The 13,107-nt window shown below is 34.5% G+C and overlaps 3 protein-coding genes across 3 annotated transcripts; 1 reads left to right on the top strand and 2 right to left on the bottom strand.

The window, feature by feature from the left end:
- Positions 1–3,450: 3,450 nt before the first annotated feature.
- Positions 3,451–4,828, bottom strand: LOC111200907 (protein TERMINAL FLOWER 1). The gene is made up of 4 exons (XM_022692441.2): positions 4,527–4,828; positions 4,256–4,317; positions 3,981–4,021; positions 3,451–3,891 (listed from the first exon to the last, which is right to left on the bottom strand). Exons 1-4 carry the CDS (start codon positions 4,734–4,736, stop codon positions 3,671–3,673), a joined length of 534 nt encoding a protein of 177 aa, XP_022548162.2. The 5' UTR covers positions 4,737–4,828; the 3' UTR covers positions 3,451–3,670.
- A 3,256-nt stretch (positions 4,829–8,084) lies between these two features.
- On the bottom strand, positions 8,085–8,727 carry LOC111210087 (40S ribosomal protein S28-1). Its single transcript, XM_048768200.1, has 2 exons — positions 8,702–8,727; positions 8,085–8,433 (listed from the first exon to the last, which is right to left on the bottom strand). The coding sequence occupies exon 2, from the start codon at positions 8,430–8,432 to the stop codon at positions 8,238–8,240; it is 195 nt and encodes a 64-aa protein (XP_048624157.1). The 5' UTR covers position 8,433; positions 8,702–8,727; the 3' UTR covers positions 8,085–8,237.
- Positions 8,415–10,702, top strand: LOC106398711. Its single transcript, XM_013839221.3, has one exon. The coding sequence runs from the start codon at positions 8,988–8,990 to the stop codon at positions 10,464–10,466; it is 1,479 nt and encodes a 492-aa protein (XP_013694675.1). The 5' UTR covers positions 8,415–8,987; the 3' UTR covers positions 10,467–10,702.
- The last annotated feature ends 2,405 nt before the right edge of the window (positions 10,703–13,107 follow it).

The raw sequence follows: 13,107 nt of genomic DNA on the forward strand, positions 1-13,107 counted from the left end.
AACACCAAACGTAAAAACCAAAACCAAAACGATTATAATCCAACATCCCTAGCGTTTGTTGTAACAATTCAGTGTCATGCATTGCATTAGTCACTAAAATGTACATCATAATTTCATTAAATTTACTTATTTTCTAGATGTATGCGTAAATGTATTATTTAATTATTATTTTTAACGGATGTCCTCGAAGGGACTAAGAATTTTTTTAATAAAAAAAAGGATTTTTTTTAACACTGGTAGCACATTCTGTGTATTATTCATGCGTAAATGCATATACTCTTCGCTTTATATATGTTGTTTGTTTATTGTGAGTGTATAATATATCTGAAGCACTTTCAAAACTCGCCAATTCCAAAACAATACGAGGATATGTTAAACCTTCACATAATTCTTGAGAGGGGCCTGGCACGATTCTACGACACGTAAACCAATTAAATTTAGACAGCGTTTATATATTACAAACCCCTAAAAGTGTAATGTTTGTGTTGATGCGGACCAGTGGACTTGGTCCAAGGGATAGTATGTCCCTTTTTTTTTTTTTTGGGATAGTATGTCCCTTGCTTCTTCTTTTTTCTTTGTTATTACATGAAACATGGCAGGTCGTCTCTTTTAATCGCAAGGTTATTGCATGTTGGTTTGTCCTTGAGATTCGTCCTAAACCGAAGTTGGCGGCTAGTTATTTGCACTGCTGGTTAATCACAAGGTTTGCGGTTTCGTACCGGTGAAACTGAATATTTCGCAGTGTACTTGTAGATCTATGTACCGGTAGATATATTTTTCATAATCAATGTGCGATTTGAATGATGTGATTTATGTGTACCGAATTCATGTCTTAAGGAAAAACGTTAGCTAACATTTTTAGGTGTATGACCCGACCCATATATAAGCGAAGTTCAAAATGATTTATATCCAAACACTTAACACTGGTACAATTTTTGGTAAATGACAAATAAATTTAGAAAAACCAGGGATGGAACAGAGCACGTGTTGATTTGAAAAACAAAAGAGGGCCGGTCCTTATACAGATAAACATACTATTGAAAGATGTTTTATCTTGAAAAAGATCTAGCTATGAAAATAACCATAAGTGGCTAAACACAACAGAGGCACACTGTGTCTTCCACTCTTACTGATACCCTAACACTCTATGTAACGTATAGTTCAGTCTCTTTTTCAGGCAAATACTAAAGTCTCTGCATCCCCTTGATTTGGTAGTGAATCATTTACCGACGTAGGTGTACTGTGTATATCCTTTTAAAAATATTTTTTTAAACGAACATATTAGCCTTGTGATCTTAGTTTCTAAAGTCTTGAAAACAATAATTGCATGCATGAGATTTGTTATGACACATATGTAGGTATTCTTATCCATGTAGCTCTTAAACTATATATACTTATGATAATTAATTTCTTAAGAAACAGACATTTCATAACGTATTATATACTCCACCCGTTCCATTAAGATAGACTTTTTTAAAAAAAAATTTGTTTCACAAATATGTATTTTTGTGTTTTCTATGAAATAATTATAAACTCCAAGAAAATTAATTGATTTTATTGAATTACTATTGGTTAAAAGTTATTGAAAATTAAAAATAACAGAAATCGATATATTTATTATGGTAGTTTAATGTGTTTTCTTAATATATATGAAAATATTAAAACATCTATCTTTGTGAAATGAAAAGAATATTAAACATCTTTGTTTTATTTATAAATGTGATTCATCAGCTAAACCAGACTGAAAAGACAATTTTTTTTTTTTTGAGAAAGGGCTTTAGCCGAAAAACCGATTAAAAACTATTTTTTACAAAAAAGTTATAGAAAATATTGAACACTAACTTACACATGCAAAATTGCAAACAAAACCAGTATATTTTTTTTTTTCAAACCAAAAGGTCCAAAACTGAATTAAAATCTACTTCGTATCATCACCCTTAATCATCTGGTGAACGAAGATGATATACTATTTAGTATTTTATTCATAAACAAGAATCCAAACTATATAGTAATCTAACAAAGTCCAAACAGAGTAGTAATAGTTTGCTAGATTTGTTGATATGATAGCGAATATACATGTAGAGAAGTAGTTGCTATGGGTTGAGGATACGTGTAACAGTACTTAGTTGCAAACCACTCATTTAACAACACGTTCTCTTTCTTGAGTGTACCGTTGAAACTAATTTATCCCACATGCATCTCTTCAACATGAAGCAATCATATCCATGCCGCAGTACTACTATGCACCCAATGACCCAAAATGGCCAATCCATTTTAATATTTCTTTTCTTTATTTGAACACTGGATGTAAGATGTAAATTAATCTTTACGTGGAATTAGTAGAAACTTTACATATATATATAACCATTATTATATATATTTTTAAAGCATTTTATGATTCTAATTTTGTAATTGCGTTGTCACCGCTACTTGTTTTTTTTTTTTGTACAAAATAACCGCTACTTGATTTTGATTAGTTGAAATTATACGTCCCTTATACCATGCATGTTACTTAGGCATAATAGTGACATAATACTAGGGCCGTCTAACAGTATGCGCAAGTAGAGCGGTCGAACATGATCCAAAATATAAAAATAAAAAATTTAAGTTTTTTTAAAAATATATTGATAAATTATGGTAAAAAACTTTAAAATTTTAGATATAATACTAAATTTAGAACTTACAATTAAAAAAAATTGGACAAAGTTATTAAATTTTAAAATGACTTAATAAAATGTACGATTAATAATTTTTTTGAACAGAATTTAAAATTAATTTGAGACGGCCCTACGTAATACCCAATAAAACTAAGAAAATACGATATTGAAAGAAAACTATTGTACTAGGACCTTGGATAAAGTCAGTACATATACCCATTTTCAATATATACACAAGTTTGCACTAGGCACCGCGGACACAGCGGACTGAAACACCGGCTTAGGGCCCCCAAATTTTTTAAAAAAATTTACATAAAAAAGGGCCCCTAAATTTGTAAAAAAAAAAAAAATTATAAAACCCTTACTAAATTGTTTTAGGCCTCCAGCATCTCAGGGACGCCCCTAGCACTAGCATCAACGTATATATTTGTATATACATTTTCACAATATCAAACACTGAACATATATATGATATGAATATAAATGGTTTGCTTCACGATAGATATTTGGAAGAAGTTTCAGTAGTTTTGAGTTATTATTTTTCACAAAACCAAGTCACACAAATTGTAAAAAAGTTTTTCTGATCTGAATAAATTTAACAGTCATTCAAAAAAATATATGAACTATGATAATATCACGTTCGCCGAGAGAGAAGAAGCGTCCAATTTTAGGCGGTCATCAAACTCTTGTCAATTTGACCAAAGAACTAAAAGTTATTTGTCCTTTTATAATTTCTTCTTCTGTTTCCACGTTTATCATAATATATCATATAAGACAAGCTAAATCAACTCGACGTGACCTATTAAACCATAAATAAGGGTTTACTGTATACTGTGTATACAATAAATCATGTTCTAATAAAGATTATACTTTTTCGGATTCAACTCATTTTTGTCAGTCATTATTCAAAGTACAGAAATTCAGAACATAAAAACAAACATGGCTAATTATTTAGAACAGAAATAAACATTTTATTAATTTTTGGTTTTTGCATTTGATAGGCATAAACGTGATTAACGTCTTCGAGCTGCAGTTTCTCTCTGGGCGTTAAAGAAGACAGCAGCGACAGGAAGACCAAGATCATACTCGATCGCAAATTTTCGAGTGTTGAAGTTATCTCTCGAAGGAATGTTTGGGAAGATAACACGTCTTTGCTTCTGCTTGAACAGAGCAAACACGAACCTGTGTATCCCTATGCTAGGCCTTGGCAACTCATAGCTCACCACCTCTTTTCCTATTATTTCAATTCAAATGTCTTTAATGAATATATGAAAATATTTTACTAAAGTATTATGTATCGCAAAATTCTTGACGAGTCCGTACCAAATGTAGCATCGGTTGTACCGGGGATGTTTGTTACTATCCTGTTTAAACATTTACAAAAAAAACATTTACAAGAATTAATTTCTTTATCTTTCTACTAAAAAGTTTAGGGAAATCCCCGTGTTGTGATGGAAGAGATTTTGACCAAAATAACTCAAGTTCATATAAAATCAGTCGAGAGACAAAAAACAAAAACATCATTAGGGTTAAAAATTCTAATGAAATACATATTGAATATTGGCCCAAAATGAAACGACAAACGAAAATGATCGTACCAATGCAGGTGCTCTTTTAGAAAGGGGTCACTAGGACCTGGAACATCAGGGTCTATCATCACCTGTTTTCGATTAAGTTGTGTTTACCATCAATTAAAATATTAAATAATAATGATAAAATTTAAATAACAGCATCATGTTATTTACAAAACATGTAAAAAATATAAGATAAAAAGAAAGAGACTTTTATATGTTTTGTCTTTTGACCATAACAACCAGCGTTCCAACATTAGTGATGATTTCAGAATAATCTTAATATATGCATATATACCAAGGTGAAGAAGGATCTGAGATCACCACCATGGATCTCAACCCTAGGCTTGGAGGAGACAGAGGAAGGCAAAAGCTCATGGCCGTTGGAGACTTGATTCTTGTTGTAGCTCACATTCATTTTAATTGTTGGAGTGAAGAAATCAAGAACATCTCCTACCACTCTTCCCATTATCAATGGCTCTATCACTCTAACTCCCATATTCTCCATTTTTAACTTATTAAGTTTCTTTCTGCTTCTAACTAAATGTGGGATTTAAAGTGAGCTAAGGGAGAGATTTGTAGTGGTGTGGGTTAACAAAGATGACCAAGACATCTATTTATAGGGGTTTTCCAACTTGGGAGAGAGAGACACTTTAGGGGAAAGCGCTCTCTCTCGTGTTGTATTAAGACATTTATAACTAATACTCCCTCCGTTTTTTAATATAAGTCGTTTTACAGCTATGAACGTAGATTAAGAAAACCATTAATTTCTTATATTTTCTAAACAAAAACATCATTAATTATTTACCTAACCACAATTCAACCAATAGAAAAATATAAGATATATTACCATTGGTAATACAACATTAATTATTAATAAATTTTACATAGAAAACCGAAAACGACATATAATTTGGAACAAAAAAATTTCTCTAAAACGACTTATAATAAAAAACGGAGGGAGTATGGTTTATGTTACTAGTGTCTTAAACCAATCAATAACTGAGTCCATTAATTTACAGAATCATATAATCTTTAGCGGCGTCAAGAACAAAAACCATTAAAAATTCGACCAAAAAAATCCTAGCTAGATATCTCTCTTAATAAATGAACTCAGGAGCTCTTTTCACTCGTCCATGATTAAGAAATTTCTATACTAACATTCTTATCGTACATGATTCTATTACAACTACGGATAAAATTATTGCCCAAAGGTCACTTCATTGTCCTAAGGTGGGATTTTGTTGTTCTTTTGCATTAAGAATAAACATAATTAAAAACAGATGGTAACTATTATGAATTTTTATAATACCAGTAATCATAGATCGTATAAGGCATATTTTAATAAGATGTAAACGTATGGCAAAGGAATATTAAAAAGTAACTAGATTCTGACCCGTGCTTTTGAAGCGCGGATTTATTTTGGTTATAAACAAATTTTGATACAAATTCGATATTTTGAAATTTTGAAATTTTGCATATTATTATGTTATAAAATCGTATAATTATTATTATTGTTATTATTGTTGTTATTACTATTTTAAGTCGTAATGTCGAGTAAGGAATTTTTTTAAAAAATTACATAAATTTTGAATTAGTTTATTTAAGATTTTTGTATGTACACTCTTGTATCTTATATATACCCAGACCCAAAAACTGAACTAAAACTAATACAAAAAAACAGGTTTAGGTTCTGAATGGAGCAAAAATTTATTAGGTGTTATTTTTGGACATGTGGATCTCTATTCGAGTTCGGGTATCCAAAATACCTAAAATATTTTATGTATATTTTGGTATTTCATATATGTTTTCAGTATTACAATTTTTTTTTTTAAGTTTCTAATGTGATTTTTGGTTATAGTTTCGGGTTTTGGTAAACTTTCAAAATTGTTAAATTATATTTTTGGTAATATAATAATTTTTATAAATAATGTGTAAATTCTGTACGTTTATATTAAGCATAAAATATGGTGTATAACAACAAAGCCGGATGTAGGTCTATTTTTTTTATTTAAGTATTTAGTTCAAATCTTGAGTTTTTTGAAGTAATGAGCTCAAATTCTATGATAATGCCCCATCAACTTTATAAGTTTTTAGTTGTGCTCCCAATTAAAAAATTTCCAAGATCTGTCACTGTATAACAATATTTCATAACAACCATAATGTTAGAGGTGTTAAAATATTTTAGAAAAGAAGTGTATCACATGAAGTCATTTGAAGTATTCAAAATTTTGTATGGTTAGAATAATTAGTGGTAGGATAAACATAATAGAATAGTTATACATTGGTTCAACAATCTTTTTATAGTAGATTTTAAGAATGATTCATTTTTATTAGTATAGATATATGTACATAAAATTTTATATGATTATGTCTCGATATAATTTTGGTTTTGGTGATGTATTTAGCTGTCGATTAAAATTAGAATGAAAACACTATAATTCTCATGAAATACTAATGTATTATATATGGTAACATCTTTTTGTTGACATATGGCAACTATTACGTAGAAAAATAAAAGTAATACTATCAATGAATATTTATGTAGTTGTCGTAGATGTATATTATGATATTCTAAGGATGTTTATGATGGTTGCACAAAAAAGGATATTAATGATATTTGAATTCAGAATTGTACATATGATAATTATTAGGAGATATTTAGGGAGATTATTTAGTTGGTCTACAAACTACTAATGAAAGGGTCCAACAACCTTTCCATAGGTAGATTTTTAAAAAATCATTCCCTTTTAATAGTATAGATATACCAATGCTTAAAAGAAAAAAATCGATCGCAGAATTTGGGGACTTCCCCACTACTGGAACGACAACGCATTGGATTTTCAAAAGAACACTAGTTATAAAAAACATTATCATTATAACCAAGACTTTACGTGAAGAAACGATTCTTAAAATGGAGATTGTACTGAATGATTTGTACATGTATAATGTAATTTTGTAAAGCCTTAAGAGTTCCACCAAAACAACAACAAAAATCGTTAGAAAATCATACAATGAAATAACAAGTCTTATGGAATCAACATAAAAGCCGTATAAAAATATAATTGTTACTTTTTTAGTGGAGACTCCAAATAAGAGTTTATATATACTTTTCTTATAGAAGCAAAATTAGATTGAGAATTTAATCATATTGAGAAATTGATCAGAATAAAGGCACAAAGCAGAATGGATGGCTTATATAAGCTTTGCACAGATCATGACATCAGATAAAAACAAAACATATATTTCAAAGAAGAACATCAACTAGACTAGTGGCCAACGTATCAATTAGCTTGATGAAGATTTAAACCAAAAGATGTAGCAAGAAACAGAGAATGCATTATAACCCCAAAACTACCAACTGAATCTTCTCCGTCACAGCGAAAGTTTTTGCTGTTGCATCTTCGACGGTCATCTGAAAATGAACAAACGGTCTTTTTGGAAATCTCGCATCTAATGTTTGAGTCACAAAATAAAACACAAAGCGTGGGGGCACTTCCATGACAAGTAATTATATTTCGGTAAGCCAAAAACACTTGTATACGAACGTCAAAAAAATTCTGTTTGGAAAGTTCAAACAGACCCGTTTCATGTCTAAGCGCATATGGTCAAGACGAACTCCACCCAGTGGATAAAACCATGGCCAGGCTTAAAATGGATCAAGCTAAAAGGCTACTTTGAAGCAGAGATTTGAAAATTAATACAATAGATAATAAGTTGGAGAAAATTAATAGAAAATCATATAATCTAAAAAGGCTTAGAACTTTCTATATCATTTCGGTTGATTAATCCAAGAGATTTTGGAGAGTGATGATGTACTGATGATTTCAAACAAAAATATGATGAGACGAGAACATAAATCAATCCATGAAATGTCTTATAGTAAAACAAAATTCAATTCGAAGGCATAATCACTAATCCAGACACAGAAAACAGAAAAAAAGAGAGATAAAGCAGACATGGTTCTGTCTTCTTGTTTCTACTGGAGAAGGAACAAGAACAAGACGAATCAACGAAGTCTCCTAGCTTCTCTCTCAGACTCGAGCAAGGTGAGGATATCGCCTTCTCTCACTGGTCCCTTAACGTTCCTCATAATGTAACGATCAGAGTCTGTAAACTTCACTCGTACCTGGGTCACCTGACCCCTGGATCCAGTACGACCCATCACTTTCACCACCACGGCGTGCTTAATCTGAGAATCCATTCTGATTCAATATACAACAAACATGAAAAAAAAAAATCAAAATTCACATTTGCTAGGATATCTTCAATCTGCTGATTATGAATTAAGACAAAACAAACTAACAATCCTTGTTTCTAATCGCTGTCTGAAGCGAAACTAAGTTCCGTAATCTAACAAACAGAGCAGAGTTCACTAATTACAGATTCGAGAGAAATGAAAAAAAGAAGACGACAAATCTCGTAAAGATTGCAATAATCAAATAGAAGATGAGAATCAGAAGGTTGAGATACCTAAAGACGACGGCTCAGGGAGAGGCGGCGGAGAGAGAACTTAGCGGCGATGCAAAAACCCTAATTTCTAGAGAAGCGAGAAAGTGTGTTCTTATCGTGAGGTTTTATAGGGGTGTGGATTGATCCGATATGGCCCATACAAAGCCCACTTAAATTTGTATGGGCTGGGCTTTATAGTTATTCGGGTTACACAACGTCTCGCTTGGCTCAGTGATTCTAGCCGGTTCTTTTAATTCAACGCGTGTTTTTAATTTAATAAAGGAAAATACGAGTGTAAATAAAGCAGATGGCGACGAAAAAGGCGAAAAAAAAACGGTTATTGATTCTACAATTTCTCACCACGCTTGAAGTGGTTGATGATGATTTCGTGGATATCGGAGGGCTTTCTGGAGTGATTGTAATCACGATATCATCTATCTCCATGATGGAAACTACCCCCCATCGTGATGTAGTGGTTTACTGGAAGTTTTTGGAAGAAGTTTGTTATAAATATCTCGATTTCATTGAGGATTTTTCAAACTTTTCCAACTTTCTCTCTAATCTCTACCATATTTGGAGAATTAAAATTCAAACTTTCCTTATGGCGGATTCGATTCGAAGAGCGATGCAAGATATTGATCTGGGGTTTCACGATGCTCCGATCTCCTTACCGGTTGAGGTGGTGCGACAGGCGGCTGAAGAGAATCGTTTTATCCTTATAGGAAGGCCGGTGATGCCCAGAAAGCAAAACTTACGCGCTCTTATTGCAACTATGCCGCGTAATTGGGGACTTGAAGGTTTGGTTCGTGGTCGAATCATCGAAGGGCGTCGATTCCAGTTCGTGTTTCCTTCAGAGGAGGCTATGGATACTGTGGTACGTCGGGGTCCTTGGGCCTTTGCGGATCGAATGTTGGTGTTGCAGCGTTGGACACCATTAATGGATATGGCGATGTTGAATTTCATTCCTTTTTGGGTTCAAATACGCGGAATTCCTTTCCAATTCATGAATCGTGATGTCATCCTTCATATTGCTCGTGAGGTGGGACAGTACATCCAGATGGACTACAATGAAGAAGCAGGGAGTCGATTGGAATTTGTTCGTGTGCGACTCAACTGGAACATAGGGCAGCCCCTGCGCTTTCAACGTCACTTTCAGTTCACTCCTGGAGTGAATACTCTACTGCGATTCCATTTTGAAAGGTTACGAGGTTTCTGTGAGAGTTGTGGAATGCTTACTCATGACTCAGGTGCTTGCCTCATTCACAACGGTGGCCAAGGGAATGATGGAGATGATGATAGCGAGGATGATGCTCCGGAAAATGATGCTCCGGGGGAGCAAGGTATCCCCAACCAGGGGGTTATTATTGAAGAAGTTCAAGATGGTGAAGCAGATCAGGAGGATCCAGTGCAACCAGAGATTGAGGGAAATATTGCGGGTATGGAAGAAGATGCTGATGAAGAGGATGAATGGAATGGACCGGGTATGCAAACAATGTACTCGAATGAGTTCCTTACTGATGAGATGTATAACCCGATCAATCCTTTTGGTGGTTCTTCTGTGAGAGAAGTGGGTATTAAAAGGAAAGCGTGGCTTACTGAGGCTAAGGGTAACAGTGGCAAGTTCCTGAATGCTGAGAGGGGACAAAGTAGTAGGAATGGGGAAACGAAGAGAGCAAGATCAGAGTCAAGAGTGCTGAGTGATCCGACTGAGGAAGATGGAGCAAAAGATGGGGAAAATGCAGAGGTGAGAGGCGCGGTGGGCCCAGAACCACCTCTTCCACCATGAGAGTAACGGCTTGGAACTGTCGAGGTCTAGGCATTGACTCGACAGTTCGACGCCTAAAGGAGGTAAATCGTAAATACCTCCTGGACATCATTTGCCTATCGGAGACAAAGCAGCAAGATGATTATGTCAGGGATGTGGGAGCTCAGCTTGGGTGTCTTAGTTCTGTAATAGTTTCGCCAGTTGGTATTGGAGGAGGTCTTGTAATCTATTTTAAGCAGCATGTTCAGCTTTCAGTACTTAGTGTTTCAGCAAATCTTGTAGATTGTAATGTTCATTATAATGGCAAGAGTTTCTACTTTTCTTTTGTGTATGGCCATCCTAATCCATCTCTACGCCATTACACGTGGGAAAAACTTACTAGACTGGGACTTACTAGACAGAATCAACCTTGGTTTGCTCTTGGTGATTTCAATGAAATATTAGGGAATCATGAGAAAGATGGTGGAAGAATAAGACCAGAGGCTTCTTTTTCTGAGTTCAGAAGTATGATGAGGACGTCTGATTTGGTGGATTTGCCTTCAATAGGCGATCGGTTTTCATGGATAGGACAGCGCAATCATCACTTAGTAAAATGTTGTCTAGACAGAACAATGGCAAATAGTGCTTGGTTTCATGACTATCCTGCTTCCCAGACGGAATTTCTTGAAATAGGAGAATCAGACCATCGTCCTCTGATCACATATATACGTTCAGATAGACAAGAACCCCGCAGAACTTTTAAGTTCGATAGTCGTATGATTGATAAAGAGGGTTTTCAGAACTCGGTGCAGCGTGGTTGGACTGGTATGGGACAGGCTCAGTTAATAAGAACACCGTTGGCTCAGAGGATTAACAGATGTAGACAACATATCTCTAAATGGAACCGTCTAAACAGAAGTAACGCAGAGGAGAAGATTGCATTACTCCGAGGTCGACTTGATAAGGCTGTAGGCTCAGTATTGACAACACTAGAAGAAAAGAATGCTCTCCGGGAGGAGCTAAATGAAGCCTATTTAGAAGAAGAAATTTATTGGAAACACAAGAGTAGGGTTCAGTGGTTGAGATCTGGTGACCGGAACACAAGCTATTTTCACGCAGTAACAAAAGCTAAAAGGATTCGCAACACTATAACTTCTATTCAAGATGAGAATGGCATTATCTGTCATGGACATCAAGAGGTGGCTGAAGCTGCAAGGAAATATTTTGAGAATCTTTATGCTTCAGAGCCGATAAATCACAATCTATATCCTGAAGTCTTTTCAGGTTTTAGACAAAGAGTTACAACAGAAATGAATCTTGACCTTACCCGACGTGTAACAGAGGAGGAGATTTATGAAGCTCTATTTGATATGGGACCTCATCGTGCTCCTGGACCTGATGGATTCACTGCAATTTTCTATCAGAAATTTTGGGAGGATTGTAAGCATGATTTGGTAGAAGAAGTCAATGGTTTCTTTGATACTGGAAGTTTCGATCAACAACACAACCACACAAATCTCTGCCTTATCCCGAAGGTTTATCCTCCTACTGGTATGAAAGACTTTCGACCTATTGCCCTGTGTAACGTCTCTTATAAGATTATATCGAAAGTGTTGGTAAATCGGTTGAAGAAACACCTACCAAGCATCATATCAGAGAATCAGAATGCCTTTATACCGGGAAGGCTCATATCTGATAACATAGTAATTGCTCATGAGATATTTCATAGTTTGAAAGCTCGTAAGAGACAAGCCACATCATATATGGCAGTAAAGACTGACATTACTAAAGCCTATGATCGTTTGGAATGGGGATTCTTAAGAGAAGCAATGAGACACATGGGCTTCGATGATCAGTGGATAAAATGGATTATGGCGTGCATCACCACTGTTAGCTATTCAGTTTTGATCAATGGTGCACCAGAAGGAAACATTATACCAGCAAGGGGATTAAGACAAGGAGATCCACTCTCTCCATATTTGTTTATTCTATGTGCAGAAGTTTTATCACATATGATGACAAGAGCAATGGAAACACGAACACTGATGGGCATCAAAGTAGCTATCAGAGCACCAGCTGTTAATCATCTTTTGTTTGCGGATGATTCTCTCTTCTTTGCTTTGGCTAATGATAAAGCTGCCAAGAAACTAAAAGAGATTTTTGGGAAATATGAAGAGATATCAGGGCAAGCTATCAACCTTGGAAAATCATCTATTACTTTTGGAAGTAAGGTACTTGCAACTACTAAGACTCGCATGAGGAATTTGTTGGGGATTCATAATATTGGAGGGATAGGAAAGTATTTGGGTTTACCAGAGCAGTTTGGGTCAAAGAAAAGTGAGATGTTTGCATATATTATTGATAAGGTGAAGAAGGTCACTCAAGGATGGAAGCAAAGACACTTATCACATGGAGGAAAGGAAATCCTGCTCAAAGCAGTGGCTATGGCTATGCCAATATATTCAATGAATATTTTTAAACTCCCCAAGGAGGTATGTGAAGAAATCAATGGTATTTTGGCACGGTTCTGGTGGAGTTCGGGTGAAAATAAAGGTATGCACTGGTACTCTTGGAAAAGAGTTTGCTTGCCAAAGAAGGAAGGTGGACTTGGTTTTCGAGATTTGGAAACTTTCAATCAAGCGTTACTTGGTAAACAAGTTTGGAGGATAATGCAGAATCCAAA

The sequence above is a fragment of the Brassica napus genome, chromosome A3 (assembly GCF_020379485.1).
Source record: "Brassica napus cultivar Da-Ae chromosome A3, Da-Ae, whole genome shotgun sequence".
NCBI lineage: Eukaryota > Viridiplantae > Streptophyta > Magnoliopsida > Brassicales > Brassicaceae > Brassica > Brassica napus.